We start from the raw sequence: 18,640 nt of genomic DNA on the forward strand, positions 1-18,640 counted from the left end.
CCTTGGCATTGACAATGGCCCCACAGTCTCTCAGCCGGGGTTTTCCCCGCATTTTCCCTTTTTTATTTTCATGCTTTTTCCGCCGAGTACGATGCCCAAAGTTCAGCCAAACTATTTGGCGAGCAAAGTTGGCATCGGGTAACAGCCGTAAAAAGGGAATTGAATGCTTCTCCCCTCCCAGCTCGCCGTTTATTTTTATGTTTCAATTTGTATCTACACATTTTATTTGGGTTCAGCTAGCTGGGAGCTGAAAGCTGAAAGCTGAAAGTGTTCAATTTGATGGCGGTGGAGATGTTCTCTAGATTGCTGCGGTCAAAACAAGCGCTTCAATTCGGAATTGCAATAAATGTAGTATAGCTATAAGAAACCTAACAAGTTTTACTTGATTTTAAATTGATTTTTGAAAGGAATAGACCTTTGAAACCTTGTATAGATAGTCATATAATATTTTATTTGCCCCAATTATTTTTCTTTAATTAAAAAAAGATGCTGTGAAAAAGCTATCTAAAAAAATCATATTTTTACACTTTACAATTTTTAGCACAATATCAATCAAGTTTATTTTTAATAATTATACTTATACGCTCGATAATAACAATATGAACTCACATTACAACGAGCACTTTTATGGGTAATATCATATAAAAAACACTGATTTCTTGATGGGCAAAAATAAATCAAATCCTCAACTGTTGCCATTAGAAAAGCAAACGCGCAGCGAAATAAAAAATAAGCTTGCAACAGATATTTACAAGGGGCAACGAAAAATAGAAGCGGTCGAGTTCAATGCCTCGTAAATCTTTTTCGCTTTATATGCGACGAAGACCGCCCACTAAGCCAAGTGCCACGCCCCCCCTGTTAGCCCGGTCGTAATAGTTAGCTGGCTGGTAGAACAACTGCAAAAAGTAAACACAGCAGTCGCAGCTGTCCCCCAGTTAGCGCCCTTTGATAGATGGCCAAAAAGGAAAAACGAAATTGGTAGAAATAAGAAATCCCACAAAGAGCAGCAGAAACGAATCGAATTTGTGAGGACATTAAGTGGAGAACTGGGACTCGAGTGTGAATAAGCTTTCGCCTATTTATGGACGATCTGGTGGCCAGATTTATGAAGCTCTGGCCATCGTCCTTGGGAACCGTCGAAAAAAATTCGATTTTCCCCCGATGGAAAGTGCGACTGATGCATCTGCAACTTGAATGAACTCAGAAATCAGGCCAAGAAATTTAAGTGGCTCCTGCTTCCCCTTCGAAAAGCAAGAAATAAAAATAAACAAGTGCAAAGTAAAGTGAAATTGTAACAAGTGAAAAAAAGTTCAACGATAGATATTGAATAAGTTTGGTTGGAAAATGCAACTCTGCATTACTATGAATATTCATACAAAAAGTTGGCCCTCAGAATGATACGCATAAAGCATTACAAGGCAATTTTTCTTAAATACCACAAACTGATTTTAGTAAATAAAATTGATAAGGTTAGGGAATAAATAATAAGTAAGACTAAAAATTGAATTCGATAGTTCCAATGTTCCATATTAAAAATACTAACCAAACAAAAATACTAACTTCCAACTTTGAAGTTTAAAGTACGAACACTTAATCATGTTAGCTAGAATTTATTTGGAGGGCAGCAGCAAATTTCCCTAAACTAATTCAAGTAAATAGCAGTGGAAAATGCATTTGCATTTTAATAATAAAAATAAAATATAATACTAAAAATAAAATTGAATTGGATGGTTCCAATGTTCCATATTAAAAATACCAACTAAACAAAAATACTAAGTTCCAACTTTGAAGTTCAAGCACTAACAAACACTAAATCATGTTAGCTAGAATTTATTTGGAGAGCAGCAGCAAATTTTCCTAAACTAATTCAAGTAAATTGCAGTAGAAAATGCATTTGCATTACGACTAATTAGCAAAGTTGCAGCCTGACAAAAAAAAAGGGGCGGCGCGGGGCGTGGTCAAGGCCGGACAAGGAAAAGCGGAAAAGCGGAAAAGCCGATGTGGAAGCGGAAAACGAAAGGAGCGGAAAATAGAAAACAGTAGCCGGCCGTCTTATCTGGCTAAGCAGTTTATATGCAAATTTTATGAGCTGTCAACGTGGCCAAGTGTCTCGTCGTGTGCTTAAGCCCCCTAGAAGGAGATCTCGCAGCGTTGGCCAACAAGGGTTAAGCCAGGAGCACAAGAACTTGGTCTTCAACTGGACCACGGACACGCACAATGGTTGGCAAGACAATAGCACCGCCGATGTGCTATTTGGCTTGGTATTTTTGATCACAAAAAATGTTCTAAAAAATACCAAAACATAATCAGTATTTTATGATGTTTCAACCCAAAATCCTTTTTGGATTTTTTTTTTTAGTATTTTCACATTTTCATAAAAATTACTTCTATTTGCTTTTGAATTTTAAATCCAGCAACATAATTTTATTTAAATGCGTATAACTTCAATATAAGTTAGTTAGCTATTCCAATGAAACAAATTTAAGATTTTCCAAGGAGGGTAAAATTGTTAAATTAACTTAGCTTCTGTTCGGGGTCCTTATCTTGACCTCCGTTGTTCAGTTCTACTTCAATTATTCATGCCATCCGAGCAAAGGAGCAAAGGTCAAGTGTGTGTCTGTGTGTGTGTGTGTGTGTGTGTGTGTATGATGGTGTGTGATGGTGTGTACGTGTGGGCATGGCCATGCAATTAAGACCCCTATGCACGACGACAAAGAGCCAAAGACATGGACACATGTGCATATAAATTGCTTTGATGAAAATATGCAAAAATCCGGGCATATTCTCGCATTTTCGTTTGTTTTGTCTCAGTCTCACATTGAAGCTACAGCTGCTTCCATCTTCTACCTTCTGAATTTTCCGAATAGCACAAAGATATCCCCCCTCCCCCCCTGATTTTCACTTGGTTGGTCGATCTATCATTCGTTTACGCCGTTTTCATTTGGATTTTCATGCGTGAAAATCTGTTGCCGGTGGTAACAATAAAGGAAAAATAGTTTTTAGATTTTTACAGCACAAATTGGCTTGCTTTTCTATTGAGGAATTTTTAAAGGTATGTTTTAAGCAATATTATATATAATAAATAATATTTTTATTAAATGTTTCATAGAACATTTATGGAAGATTTCAATAGGCCCCTATTAAAATGTTTTTAAAGTTCCTCTTTTCCAAGTTCTTGTGGCTTCCAAACTTTTTGTAAGTTTATTAAAAATCTATACATCAACTTGAATAACCCTTTGTGCTGAGCTCCCTTTAGAACCGCAGTGGCTCCATCTAACACACACAAATGGCCGAATAAAAGCCCCGAATAGTTGGCTTTATTAGTTCGGACTTTCCCAGCCATTTTCCCCCGTTTTCTTGGGTCAGAAACCACAAAAAGAACAACGACGATGGGGCGAAAGCGCGGCGCGTGTCAATGACTCCAGTGTAAATAACAATAACAATAAAATGGGGTATAGGGTGGTCCTTTATTTTATTTCCCCCCCCCTGTTTTTTTTTTTTGTGGCTTTCAGTTGCTTTTAGCCACTGCAGTTTGTCAAATTTCTGTGTGCTTTGTGGCTTTTGTTTGTCTGCAAACCCAAAACGAACCGAACCAAAAGCGTTGACAGCTGTCGAGAGGGAAATTAACCACCTTTCTCCCAATGGACTCGTTTGGTCGCCTATTTAGTTGGATGGCAAATAAATGTTTACACTTTTAACAATGTTTGGCAATCGTTTGAAGACCGCCGATTACTGGATTCACTCAATCAATTGCAGATTGCAGTCGAGATTCGAGATTCGAGCTTCGAGATGCGAGCATTCCTGCATCTAACACATGGCGTATGCGTAATGTCGCCCATCCCTTCCCCCAATATATATCCTTCGATTCTCCCACAGCCCCTATATGTCTGCACCTATTTGCATTTATCATTGGCAGAAGGAGCCTGAAGGAGCGGCAACAACAGTGACAACACTTTTGCATGCAAATATATCAGACGTCACCCCCACGTTGGCAGTTAAGCACATGTGCCATGTCGTCCTGGTTCCCCAGGATAGCTCCTCCTCCTCCTGCTCCTCCTGCTCCTACTGCTCCTCCCTCCCCCTTCGAAACTCTACCTCCTTGAGGGGTTTCCTGGCCCTGTTGTAGATGTCTCTTCCCTACCTGCTGGTTAGCGGATGAACAGTGAGTTGGGAGTGCAAGGTCTGGAGTGCACTTTGAAGACTTTGAATGACCTCATACATTTCTGCATTAATTTTTAATAATTAATTTTTAATATTAGGTATGACATTCCATTTTTGAACCATTACTTTTATTGTTTCGACCAAATAATGATTTTTTTGGGGGTAGAAAAAAGAATCTTAGTTTTTTGGCCAAAATTCGATATTTTTCTTAGACCTGTTTTGCTGTAACTTGGTCAAAAATGGTCCGATATCTAAAAGACGCACTGTTTTGGACAGCTAACAAGCTAGATAATTGATCGCAACCATTTTCTGGCTGATTCTTAAAAATTAAAAATTTTCGAATATGTTCACTTTTTTTACATCATCTTTTTTTTGCGAAAATTGGTCAAAAATAAAATTTTTTAAGTATAAATGCCAATTGATTGGGAATTTTATTACGAGTTCAACAAGGTATGACATTCCATATTTGGACCATTACATTTATTGTTTCGACCAAATTACTGATTTTTTTTGGGTAGAAAAAAATTTCTTAGTTTATTGCGAAAAACCGATATTTTTCTTCGAAAAAATGTCAGAAAAAATTGGAAAAATGGTCAGAAATGCAAAAGACGCACTGTTATGGACAGCTAACAAGCTATACAATTGATAGCAGTGATTTTCTGGCTGATTCTAAAATCTAAAAATTTTCGCAAATTTTTATTTTTTTTACAAGGGGTAGTATCATCTTTTTTTGCGAAAAATGGTCAAAAATAAAATTTTTTAGGTGTGAATGCCATTTTATTGGAATGTTTATTACGAGCTCTACAAGGTATGACATTTCATTTTTGGACCATTACTTTTTTTGTTTTGCCCAAAATACTGATTTTTTTTGGGTGGAAAATAAGGATCTTAGTTTTATGGCGAAAACCCGATATCTTTCTTGCACTTTTTTGCCGTAACTTTGTCAAAAATGGTTCGAAATCTAAAAGACGCACTGTTATGAACAGCTAACAAGCAGCTTATTGATTTTAAGTTAATGAGCGGTTGTTTATTTGGTCAGTCTAGCACACTGAAATAGTGATGCAAAGTTTGCCTAGCAAGCGAGCACCTCGGGTGGACCAACTTCGAGTCCCCCTTCGATGGGCGATGCATGATTGATGGGTTGCCGTTTTTGCCTGCTGCGAGGCCATTCCGGCCCACTGTGCCCGGTGCACCAGTGGGTGCCATAAAGCGCACAAGTGCCAAATTGCTTAGGCAAACTACGTTAGTTATTACGGACGACGGTTGCTACGTTCGAGGCGACTTGGTTACTTTGGCCCCGTTCACTTCGATTCGATCCTTTGGCTGTTGCTTTTGCCATTGCTGTTGCTACTGCTACTGCTACTGCTGTTGCCATTAATGCTGTTGCCATGGCCTGTTAAAGGCTCATAACTTGGCTTTAATGTTGCGCATACGTATCGAGCATACGCCATGTGTGCCGCCGCCTTGACAAGAACATAAATAGCCAGCCGAATTCGGGGAGTACGGCCACCGAATGTTTACCCACCGACAACTGTCAGTTCCCCAAATGTCTGACTGCCTGTTTGTCCCAAAAAAGCAGAAGACCAACAATGGATAAACAAAAAAAAAATAACAGAAAAACCCGAATTGGCCGGAGACTCAACTCCCTGACAGGCTAAAAGCTCAGCCGGCTAAAACACAGAAGCAGCAATCACTTAACTCTTGCCCCGAACGCAAACGAAAAGCCCCTTGATTTTCCACCTGCAATGCCAACACTTCAACCTTGTGCACACACGCCCATTTTGCCCGCCTCAAACTCAAACTCAAAAAAACCAACAATGGGTTAAATTTGAGATGCGGGGGAAAACAAAATGGGGATAAAGTGGCTGCCATGTTTTGACTGGCATCGTATTCAAATTCTAGTTAATCACATTTTGGGTTGGATTTTATTCTGGGGGTAAATTGATAAACAAAATAGAGTAGTCTGTTGTTATTGTATCTTAAAGATACAGAAGTGAATTTGGATTCCAATCAATACACAATTTAAATGGCTCTACTAAACTAACAAAATATAGTAATCTGTTGTTGTTGTATCTTAAAGATACATAATTGAATTTACTTTTAAATCATTACATTTTCAATGGGCAATATAAATAAAGGTTGTTTAAGTACATTTTTTATGGCTCTATTAAATTAACCCCCAGCACCAAAGCAATCGCATGCAATGGGATTAGGTGCAGAACTTTTGATTGATAGCGCCGCACTCGAGGAAATCCCCATGGATCCATATAGAACCGTATCAGCCGTGTCCCACGATAACAATGCATCCAGAGCCGCACGGCAACATTGTTTTCCACTTAAAATGCCATCGTGTAGGAGTGTGCACACACTACCGCCGCTACTCTGATATTTTCCATCATAATATTTATTTAGCCAAATGCCTCCAAAGCCATGTTATCAACATAGGCACCCCCACCTTAACTGCCACACTGATCCATGATTGATGGAAGGTGAAAATGTGAGGGAAAAAGGCGAATAAATTACCGAGCCAGAGGGCGTGTTGCAGTTCCACGCATAATATATGCAGATTTCCAAAAAAAAAAAATAAAAAAGAATAGCAAATGGCTATTTCTATTAATTAACACAGCGTTTTTGCAAAGCCCCAATGTTTCCACTCCACGAAAAACACAATCTGCAACCGAAATGCGATGCATACGTGTTGTTTGCTCCTCATCGCTGTCAAATAGCCCGCGGCATCTTTCAACCATTCCCATTTGTTCTATACTTTTTTCCCTCGCTTTTTTCAATTTTTATGTGTATTTTTATTGAATTTTATATGCGAACCCCTGGCACACAAAACGTACAAAAAAAATAAATAAAAACGACAAGAAATGAAAATTGAATATTTTATGTGAAGTGAAGCAAAGAACAAAAAATGGTTCAACAATTGAAACATCACATTTTTATATGTGCAGCACGAGAAATGGGAAACAATTTCTTTATATCAGAAACATATAATATCATATAAAAATCTTCAAAACATTTATAATGTGATACAATGGATTCATACGTTTAATGTTAAAAATATTTCGAGGATTGGAGGTATATATTATTTGCTGATTGATAAGCTTAAGTTGCCAAATTTATTTAAATTAAATTAGCATCTTATTTTACGTTAAAATTTTATTTAATAATAAGCCAGATTTTTTAAAGTTGTCAAATTTGGAATTCATAGTTCTTAAAATATAAAATTAACAAACTATTTTGAAAAATTCGTATCATTGAGGAATTTCAGTTAAATTGAAATTTTCAAAAACGGTTTTTTAAATAAATAAAGGGTTATCTAGGCAATTTCTTATAAACTTATTTTTTTTAATCTTAAATTGTATATGCAATTAAAGCCTCCTTTTCATATTTGATTGTCAGTTAAATTAAAATTTTCCAAAAATTGTATTAAAATAAATAAATGGTTTTCTGGGGCAATTTCTCATAAACTTATTTTTTTAAATCTTAAATTGCATATGCAATGTAAGCCCCCTTTTCATATTTGATTGTCAGTTAAATTAAAATTTTCCAAAAATTTTATTAAAATAAATAAAGGGTTTCTAAGGCATTTTCTTACAAACTTATTTGTTTAAATCTTAAATTGCATATGCAATTAAAGCCTCCTTTTCATATTTGATTGTCCATTGTAGGCAAACGCAAGGACAACAAAAGTAAGGAAGTGCAAACAGGAATGCCACGTATACGCCGTGTTGTCTGGCGTTTTCCTGTTGCCGGGGAAATGGAAAATCAAAGATTGCCGACCGCACACCGTGCCGCTTTCCGCCGTTTTCCACCGTTTTCCACCGTTTTCCACCGTTTTCCGCCATTTCGCGCTCTTATGTCAGTGGGGAAAGCCGGTCACGCGCCAATACAGCCGCTGCAACATCCTCCAGCTTGCAGTTGCTTAAACGCAGCGATTAGCAAAAGGACACGTACGAAGGATGCCAAGGATGCGTGCGCGGATGCGGGATGCGGATGTGGATGGGGATGCGGGATGCGGATGCGGATACTAGTGCGGGTGCGAATGCGGATCCCGCAACAAGTTCGGTTAACGAGGCTGGCCAACAAGGGCCCAAATCCCCTGCCGGAGTGGCCTAAACCCAAAACCGCTCTTTGTGGCTAGCGAATTTGTGAATGGCGCATCGTTTAATACAATTGCATACGCTGCGTATGCGTAACGAGTTTGTTTCCCCTTTTTCGGAGGAGCCTTCTCAAAGGGATTTGTCCCCCCGAAAATCGTAGACAATTTTTCATTGAATCATCTCATTGACACACAGACAACTTTTCGCCAGCAGCGAGACAATGAAAATGTGGGTAATTCAATTTATAAAGAATAGCAGGCACAAGGACATGCCAAGCTTTTTATTTGAAATTTGAAATTTTTGCTTCTCAAATTTAATGGTACTTTAATAGAGTTCTTAACCTTATTTCAAACTTACCATGGTGTTGTTAGAATTTCAACTAAATTAGTTACAAAACTTCTGGTTTTTTGATATTTCTAGCCAAAGTTTTATCAGTTAAAAGTTTGACATTCCTTGAATAATATTTAAAATAATTTAAAAAGTTTATAGATCTCAAGATATCAAATTCGAGAATCTCCTAATCATAGAAAAAACCACAATTCCCTAAAGAAGATAACCCTTTTAAATTTCTAAAAATTAATTTTCTCATTTATTTTAACACTCATATCGTATATTTTTAAAACCTATTGTAAAAATCAATCACTTTCGATTTCGATACACCCATTAAAAACTATAAACTATTTAGATCATAAAATTCTGAAATAAAATCAAAAGAAATCAACGGAGTTCCCCACTGAAAACTATTTAAAATCGTTTTCTAAAAACCGCAACACACACATACACACCAAAAAAAAAAGAACTCTCACACATTAAATCACGAAATTAATCAACAATTTTTCCTAGGAATTTGTTCAATGAGTTTCAATAAGTAATTTCATATTTACCGTTTCGCATTCAGTTTTTCTTTTCAATGGAACGCACTTTTCAGTCGTTCGAGTCCAATGAAAATTTCGTGCACATTTTTGTGCGTTTACACGTTAACAGTTAGGATTCAAAAACGCACGAAAACTTGAAATATACTTGTTCTGAATATTGTCTGCTTTGGTTTTTTAACTTTTAGTTATGAGTTTCTTGCTTCTTAACTTTTAGGTTGATATTTTAAAAATATAAGTTAAATACTTTTGAATATCTTTGAATACTTTTAAATATATATATATATTTATACAAGTTAATATAGTTTTAGCACAACACTTAGAAGCACAATCAAAAAAAGAGTTATTTTATATTTGTAGTATATTGTGAGTTTTTTCAGTATGTTTTTGTAACTTTTGGTTTTGGTATGGGATGTTTTTGTTTTGGGCGATGCGTTGCGATGCGATGCGATGCGATGCGATGCTGAGTTGAAGAACTTGAGTTCCAGAGAGTTTTGTATTTTTGTTTGAAATGTTCGGTCTGCTTGGGGCTGTTCTGCTATCTATATGAGGTATTTTTCTAGCACAACGCGCCTCTTCGACCGTTCAAATGAAACTGATGCGAAGGCGACGCGTCGCAAGGAATATAAAGCGACCGGGAGCGAGAGGGCGCTATGGGGCCCCAATGGCGGTGAAAGCGAGATGGCAGGACTCGGCCGGGGTTTTCGGCCGGGTTCGGGAGATCCCGAAGTGCTATAAACACCTGTAAGCAGCCCTCGATGCCGGCGAGAGAGTGAGATAGCGAGAGAGCGAAAGAGAGAGGGAGAGAGTGGGACTAAAAAGCCGTATCGCTCTCACTCCCTTCCTCTTGCTCGCCTCTACCCACGCTCCCGGTCTCCCATCTCTGTCCCACCTCCCTCTCTCTCCCTCTCCCTCTCGCTCTCACTCGGAAACGGAAGGAAACTCAACAGTTGGCACATTACGCCGTGGAGAGAGGAGCGGAGAAAGTTGAGCAATGAAATGCAGATGAATGCGGAGAAAAGCGGGCGGCATTTCGTTATTTGTGCCCATCAAATTTATGGCAATCATTTGTTGGGTGTTTCAAGTTGGGCCAACACACAAGTGCCCAAAAACTATTTATCGATAATTATCGGTAGAGCGGGTTGGGGGGGGGGATAATCCAAGCGATTATGATAATGACTTTGTCAAGTATTATAAATCAAATTGTTTGCCATATCTTTCGATTCAAATAAATCGTTTTCGCCTATTAATTAAATGCTTATCGGAATAATCGGAAACTAATCGATCTATGTACTTGTTATCGATCAACTGACTAGAGAACTATTTTTATTATTATTATGTTGACCAGAAAATGGTTTATTATTAGTATCTTAACAATGTGATTGAAGCTACTATTTAAAGTGTAATTTTTTTTATACAAAACAAACTTTATAAGTAAGCAGTATATTTTTTCAATTAATTTTAATTTTGGTACATTTCTTCAGAATAAGAGATCCCAAAAATCTTCATAGAAATCATCCGTTTCATTTTCTGCGTCGACTTCGTCGAGTAACTTTTTGAGTTTTCTCAATAGTTCTTTATCATTTTCCAGCTTATCCAAAACTTTTTCGGTCTCACTTTTCAATAATCCGTGTTTTCTTAAAATCCGAATTACACGCTTCTCAAATGGTGTAAAGTTTTGTTCTTTGGGTCGGGAATGCTCCCTTAAAGGGTTGAGGGACATCCGGGAAGCCCACCAATTCACCAACCCAGGATCCTGTTCTTCAGCTGGCTTATAGATCGCGTTGGGTCCCTTGGTGGATAACTCATGATCTAGGGTCGATCCAGAGACAGCTAAAATAACCAGGAATCCAAAGACATGCAAGTAATGCATTTTAAAAACTGAGTATGTGCCTGGTGCCCGACTGCAACTTATATACACTTTTCAGAGCTACGTTATCAACGAACACAATTAAGTAAAATTCAATTACAGATAGCTTGACACTGTTTTATAACTAAGCCGTGACTACTAGCTTAAGAAGACAGTTCCATTTCCTGTATAAGCAAGATTGTTTTGGAAATATCAGAGTAACTAGAATTATGTAAAGATAATAGCTAAATATATTTTAAGTGTTAATAAGTTGCCGAACTTTGAATACGTTACGAGCTAAGCAAGAATCTTGTTTATTCTTTTTACCATAATAATTACTTTGATCCAAAAAATGTATTGGAATAATTTTAATATAACCAAATCACATTGGCCTAGTGCTTTCCCCTAACAAAAATCAATCACTCCGAATAATTTTCTTTCGCTAAACTTAACTAAACCAAAATATATACCCATATATCATATATAATATCACAAGAATGGATTGCGATAATCCCAGTTTGGAGGAGCAGCGCAAGCGAGTGGATAGTGCGATCGTGACCGCCATGGAGGATCTGGATCGGGAGTATCTGCGGAAGCTGCAGATCGAGATGCACGCCTGTGCGACCGCCTGCTGTGCGGATGCGGATGCGAATGCGGAGGCGGTGGAGCGGTGCGTGGACCGCTGCCAGATCCGCTTGACCCGCGCCCGCTGCTTCGTGCAGCAGGGCATCTCGGACTTCGAGAATCGCCTGGAGAAGTGCCTCCAGCAGTGCCGCCTCCATGGATCCTACGACCACCTGGAACGCTGCTCCAGCAACTGCGTGGATAGTCACGTGGGCCTGCTGCCCGAAATGCTCAGGGCCATGCGCGACACCCTGGAAAAGGGCGTTTAGAAGGGTTATATTGGGTACCTTCGAGTTTTCCATGAAACCATCAACAATTGCTATCAAAAAATAAAAATTCCTTATTTTACTTTAAAATATTATACTTAAATATTGTAGGTTACATAAATAAAATTTCGCCTTACGAACTACGAGCAATATCTAATATTAAATCCTTAAAATCCTAGAAAAGGATTAGAATTAGGCACTTCAAAAACATAGTAATCTTGTTTTATCATAGGAAATTCCAGATACGAACTTCAAGCCATATCTGTTGTTAAAAAATTTAATTAAATACATTATAATCAAGCACCTATCTTAAAAATTTCTATAATTGTATTAGAACAACCAGTTCGCCGTATTAGCCACCCATTGGCAGGCCTAAAACCCAATTAAATGCCACTTAACTGCTAAATAGCATTTCAATTAATGACAAACGGCAATTAGAGGCCCGATACCTATAGCTAATCGGTCGGGGAAATGCCTATTGATTTGTTTACTAATCTAATCGATTGTGGTGCAATTTTTGGTGACCCAAAAACATGCTTTTTATAAAGCAATTACCAGACCCTGCCATCGCTTGGGGGGGGGCCCCAAAGCAATACAGTCCACAAATTATTCATACCAACATGTCCGTATGGGCTGTGATTTATTCAGAAACATAGGGCCAAACGTGCCGCCTGTAAATGCTCCCAATTGATACGACAATAGCAATAATCTCCTCGACACGGCAATGTGGCATACTTTCAGGCGAAGCGCACCAAAGTTCGGGCTCAAAAAGGCCCACAGTTGCAGTGAAGGAACCCAGAAAGCCCCACCCACATCAAGGAGGTCTTCAAATTGGATCACAACAAGAGAAAGAAGTCCACATTATTAGAAAAACCATCTACGACCTGTCCATCAAATAGTGCTCTGTAATCACTGCCAATTGAAATAGTTTCAAGGAAAATTGGACTGCATTGCTGACCATCTGTTATTGTGCACAGGAAAGACACACGATGCATGCCAATCGATAGCTAAATTATGTCACCTTAATAAAGTAATAAGTTTATATCGGTTATAACATTCTTATTGTATCAAATTTGAGTGATTTTAATCTGTTAATAATGAGAAAGTTATTGAATTACCCAAAGAAAAATAATTGCTTAAGAACTATCGATAACGGAAATAAACTAGTCGATAAAACCGATAGTTATGTTACTATTCTTAAGACGATTTATGGAAAAACTTTAGTAATTAATATAAATATTATGTTTTAATTTGAGCTCTTAAGGCTAAGAAAAGTCTAACCAAGACTACCGATAACAAAACAAAAACTAATCGATAATACCGATTAAACAAACTTAAGCAATCGATGGTAAATAGATGTAGTGATAGTTCTAAATGTTCATCTCTCCAGAGATATCTTAGCGCCAGGACTCTGGGCTGCGGTTCCGACCCATCATCGACGAATACCGATGACCAAATTTACCTTCTGTCCATCAAGGGGTAATCAGACTCGAGTGTACGGAGGTGTGTTTGACAGATATGGGTGTGCGGACAAAAGCAATCGGCATGTCAGTTGAGCAGTTTAAAAACCCTGCCACCGGGAGTCGGGGGGATACGGCGAAATTGTGTGCTTTGAGACAATGGCAGTCCGGGTGTCTAACAAAATGTTTTCGCATTATTCAAATGAAATGCTCTTTATTGTCTGCCTGTCGCCGTATCGTACCACCAATTGCAGCAACAAACAAATCAGAAAGGAAAGCCCAGGAGGAGGTCGCTTTTGAGGCGCAATGAAAACAAACAAAGAGGGAAAATCCGTGGAAATACAAAAAAAAAAAAAAGGAGAAAAAATTATTACCTGCATTCAGCGAGAACAATGAATCCCTTCTCGAAAAGGACGAGAACGGTGCGATTGAAAAGCGCAACCATGGGGGATGCAGATTGCCGGATGGAACGTCCAAATCGGATTGGCTTCCAAAAAACTATTGAGTTAATCATCTCGATTTGCATTAATCTGATTGGCCAAAAGTCCCAGGCACTGCGGACATGTACATGGTTCCAAATGCGTCCCATCAAATGCACTGAGCCTTATTACTGCTTATCTTTGGTATTAGCTTGTTAAAATAAATACAACTACTTGTAGGTCCCATGGGTAACTAATTTGTCGTATGATATGTAATGCAAATTAATCGTAAATTGATAGGCGACATTTTAAAAACTCATTATAAGCATCAAAATTAAAATGTTTACCATTGAAACCTCTCCAAAGTAGCACTCAGGAAATCACAGAAATTGTTTTAGCTGCAATCCTTAGTCCCGCCCATCGGCTTATATCAAAATGTAATGTCCGAATGCGTGGGCTTTGTATATCTAGGTATACATTTTGCGATGCATGCACATAACGCCCACGTCTTTTCAGCCATGTTGCCAACCTACGACTGCAGCTGCATGTATTCTTGGAATTGGATCTCATTGAAATTACCATTTACGGCTTTACAAGCTAACCCCCCCGAATCGTTTTCTGGGAAATATGTAAAACAAATTGCGATTTGCGCAGTTACTTCTAATAAAACCTTTTTAATTAGTGCCCAACCAAACTCATTAGCCAAAAGCTCATATTTCTAGCCATAAACTAGAATCTCATCAGCTGAAACCTTTTATTCCTGTTTAATTTCTGCTTTTTATCACAATCATGGTTTAAGGCATTCGTTTTTCCTTGATTTTAATGCTGTCATCCTTGGCTTTAGATACTCAAGACATCTCAATCTTTTAAAGATCTTTAAACTTTTAATGGTTTTGTTCGCCGCAAAGGACTCAATCGAGATTCATCGCTTTTTCGCAGACAATTTCGCGAAAATTGGTTCACCTTTTGTGGGTCCCCGCATGACATTCAGAATATTTCAGAGACAGCGTCAAAAACGCGATATGAACCATGACGACAAAAAGAAGAACCAAAAGAAGCCCCACAAAACTTGACTGCAACGCCATCCAAATGGTTGGCAGTCAATGGGCCATCGCCTAGGCCTATATGGCCTATACAATGGGGGTCATTTGAATAGCATTGATGCGTCTTAACAAACATTATGAAGTAAGAAATTTATTAAACTAAGGAAAAGGCATATGGTGTTTACAATCCCAGAGTCACTCAATCGAAGTAGTCAAAGGGCAATTATTATATCATTCAAAGTGTAAAAACAAAATTCCTTAGGAAATTAATAAATTTATTAATTTATTAATACATTAAAAATCATTGAGGTTCGATTTGACATTAACATAATTTTTTCCTTCTATTTTTATAGAGCCTAGTAATTAAAAAAAAATAAAGAAAAATCAAATATGATTACTAAGGTATTAAATGTTGCGGATCTGAATATAAATAAATTTATTTAAACATAATAAAACTTATACTTTAATATAATTAATTAATTTTATATTTTATTGTTAATATTAAATAAGACAATCAACGTTTTTTAAACAACTTCAACTTTTAATTGGCTTAATTTTATTTTAGCTCTAAAATCAGCTCAAATCAGACATTGTATGGCAGGCAGCTGTGGAGCTAGTGCCTTGGACTCAGGTGTAGCATATACCTTGGCTATGGGCCGCTCCTCAAAGTGGCAAGTCAAGCGGAGAAGGTGCAGAGGACCAAGGACGCTGCGGCCTGTGTGATATGTTAATTTGGCCTAAACTACACACCAACGGCAAATGGCGGATGCGAGAATGCTAGAATGCGAAAACGAAAGCGAAACGCGTCCTTCGCCAAATCCCAAAGGCGAAATGTGTCATACATTCGCCAGTTAGCGAAGGATTTTACTGAAAAAAGAACACACACAGTATTTTATATATATTTTTTTTTTCATCTTCCGTCGGCTGTCTTTGGCAGCTTTTTAGACCCGGACATGGGGCAGTTTTGATTTATGCCACAAGATGCGACAGTCTCGAGGAGTTTATGAAAATAAATCAGTTTGGCACATATTTTAGAGTTTTCGGGTTTTATTCGGTACATTGGAAAGGCGTACGGTTTTCTAACTCGCTGCGAAGAATAAATCATAAGGTCCCAACTGCGATTTTTGCTAAATAAATTAAATGTTGCACCCAGAAAGATTTTAAATACTATTTTTATACTAGGTATATATCAAGCAATTTAAAGCTTGTATATATTTTTAAATGATATCATAAATCGTGTAATTTAAAGTTAAGACTTTATATTCTAAATTAAATATTTCCCATTTCTTCATTTTATTATAAGGTATTTTATATATTAAACAGTTTAATCTTTCTGTTAATATATTTCAAACATTTCTTTACAACACGGTATCAAGGGGGGTATTCTACAATGATTTTGGCAACAGATTCTTTGCGGATGCCATAATGAAAGTTGAGCCATTGTGGCGCCCACCAGGACGTATTCCCGCCCACTTTTCCCAAACGCCCCTCGATTGACACGTTCGCCCAGAGACACCCATATATATATATATTTATATATATATATCTATCCATTCTACCCTGAAAATCCCACACCTTACTGTCAAATTTAATGCGGTTCGCTGTTTATTAGATTTGCACAAATGGCATTTTCGGCAGTAGGTTGCGCCACTGGAAATGGAATGGGTGTGGATGTGGATATGGATGGGGATGTGAAGGTCCTTTCTAGGCGTTAAGTGCTTCGTGGTGGGGCTTTTTCAACAACAACAACAAAGGCAACTCTATCGGCTGCCAAAAAACCGACAGCGAAATTATTGAAAATTCATTTAAATGTCAGAGCTATGTTGAAGGAGCTTCAAAAAATGGCGCAACATGTCGTATGCGCAATATTAAATATTAAAACGTTTACATTATTAACAACAAACAGCGGAGACAGGCGGAAGGAGCCGAGACCTTCACACAGGCGAAATTAAATTTCAGTTTGCAGCACAGAATCAGCATATTTATGAGTGTTATGAGTGCTGTGTGAGTGTTGTGTGAGTGCTATGAGTGCGAAAAGCGAACGGCAGGCCAATCCGATTGCAAATTAGAAGGCAAACATGTCCACCATGGCAAAACAACGTCGGTGGACTAAGAGAAAATTAAATCAACGCTGTCATCATCGTTCGGTGGCATTCGACGGGATGCGTCAAAACAGATTGCAGCCTTAAACGCTGGCAAAAACAGCAAAAATCCCCAAAAATCCGAAAAATGACCGTATTTTGATTGCCTCTTTTCGCGGACCGGATATGCAGTTTGGGTTTTAAATCCACGTTCAAATACCTTTTGCTACATGATCAACTGACAGGGTAGCTTCTTTATTTGTTTAGATAAAGCCTCCTTTATCTCTAATTTATAGTTTCGTATTTTGGTAACACATTTATAAAGTTCATTTTACTACATTTTGTTCAATTCATCTTTAAATTAAAATACATTATTCCCCCACTTTCAAACTTTTAAACACAACCAATCTCATATCATAAGCAGGAATACATCTTAAATGCCAAACACATATTATATCAGAGAACTCTCTACAAGAACCGCATAACTACCCATCAACTTATGTAAAAACAACAGGCCAAGCGTCTGTAAATGTCAATGGCAAAACTGCAAAAGACGAAAGAGCTGGGGCGTAACCAAAAATATTCCTAGGGGGGAGGTGTTCAAAAACACAAAATATGTAAATAGGAAAATACAATTGCGTTTTCAATTTCAAAAACAATACCATTTACTTTTGTATACATGCCAATTAAATCAAGGGATAATAAAATCATATTATAATAATGATATATATATATAATGATATATATATATATTTTTTAGGTATCTGAGATTTCTTTATCCACCATAAATGTAGTCAAATATGTAGGGCTGCATACATCTCAGTTGCCCCACCCCCTTTTCGCTACGCCTGTGGCCGAATGACAGCGGAAATCCCTTCCGATCCTATTCGTTTCGATCGGATCCGCTCCATTTCCATTTCCCTGGCCAGCCGCAATGCGAAACGCGACCCTCCGAATATCAGAATATCTGCTAACCAACTGTCATAAAAAATCTGCGAATGCGAATGCGTTTTGCATTTGCCGCACACATCCACTCGCCAGAAGACCCTTTAAAAAGTTCATTTCAGTGTCATGTTTAAGGCTCGTAAAATCAACTCTCATCGCTGGGTTTTTCGTTCCGTTTCGATTCGCTCCGATTCGATTCATTGCGGGACAACATTGCATAATATCAATATCAATTTCACATTTCTCCCCCCCCCCCCGGCCAAGACCTTCCGCTCATTGTTGTCCTTTGTGCGGATATTACCCGAAATACTCCTTCATTCGCGTTCATAAGAGCACCATCTCAATCTACTTCTTCATCGGCACCCGTTACCATTCCTCGATTTCCCCCATTCAGCGCATACAATGAGGATTGTTTGAGAAAATGGGAGACGTCAACAGGGCGTATGCGTAACGCTCATAGAAAGCCAGAAAGTACAACAAACAAATCCATCGCAAAAATGTAGGTGAGGGAAGTAAGTGGTATGGTTAAAAAATCAGCGGGCGGTTCGGATGCATAACTGTAATTATTGATTGGAATTTTGATTGAAATGTTATGGAAAAGCGATTTTTAAGGCTCAAGAGTGTGGTGGAATTTTTCATTTGTTTTAAATATATAAGAATATCTATGGGGGCTCTAAAGTATTTACTAGGTTTATGAAATCACTACAAAAGTTCTATAAAAGTATGCATACTTCTAGACACCTTTTTAAGAGATTTCTAATTGTTGATTGAGGGTTTAAATTAAAATGTTATGATAGATTTTTTAAAAAGTTCT

General features: G+C 37.9%; 3 protein-coding genes across 24 annotated transcripts in view; 1 reads left to right on the forward strand and 2 right to left on the reverse strand.

Moving 5' to 3' along the window:
* Positions 1-18,640, reverse strand: part of LOC119557804 (eye-specific diacylglycerol kinase) — a 135,883-nt gene that overhangs the window by 102,710 nt on the left and 14,533 nt on the right. For 6 of the 22 annotated variants that reach the window (XM_037870715.1, XM_037870711.1, XM_037870710.1 and 3 more), the window contains exon 1: positions 9,152-9,715. The exons of 5 other annotated variants lie outside the window; for them this stretch is intronic. The gene's annotated coding sequence lies outside the window, so the exon portion shown is untranslated. Of the gene's footprint in view, positions 1-9,151; positions 9,718-18,640 lie in introns of those variants that run through there. 11 more of the 22 variants (XR_005220119.1, XR_005220120.1, XM_037870723.1 and 8 more) reach the window with 3 other exon arrangements.
* Positions 10,469-11,025, reverse strand: LOC119557810. The gene has a single exon (XM_037870746.1). It carries the CDS (start codon positions 11,010-11,012, stop codon positions 10,620-10,622), a length of 393 nt encoding a protein of 130 aa, XP_037726674.1. The 5' UTR covers positions 11,013-11,025; the 3' UTR covers positions 10,469-10,619.
* LOC119557809 (protein FAM136A) lies at positions 11,405-12,021 on the forward strand. The gene has a single exon (XM_037870745.1). The coding sequence runs from the start codon at positions 11,486-11,488 to the stop codon at positions 11,879-11,881; it is 396 nt and encodes a 131-aa protein (XP_037726673.1). The 5' UTR covers positions 11,405-11,485; the 3' UTR covers positions 11,882-12,021.

The sequence above is a fragment of the Drosophila subpulchrella genome, chromosome X (genome assembly GCF_014743375.2).
Source record: "Drosophila subpulchrella strain 33 F10 #4 breed RU33 chromosome X, RU_Dsub_v1.1 Primary Assembly, whole genome shotgun sequence".
NCBI classification, from domain to species: domain Eukaryota; kingdom Metazoa; phylum Arthropoda; class Insecta; order Diptera; family Drosophilidae; genus Drosophila; species Drosophila subpulchrella.

Excerpts from the sequence above, each read along its gene's own strand:
- LOC119557809 (XM_037870745.1), top strand. The coding sequence starts at position 11,486 with ATGGATTGCGATAATCCCAGTTTGGAGGAGCAGCGCAAGCGAGTGGAT.
- LOC119557810 (XM_037870746.1), bottom strand. The coding sequence starts at position 11,012 with ATGCATTACTTGCATGTCTTTGGATTCCTGGTTATTTTAGCTGTCTCT.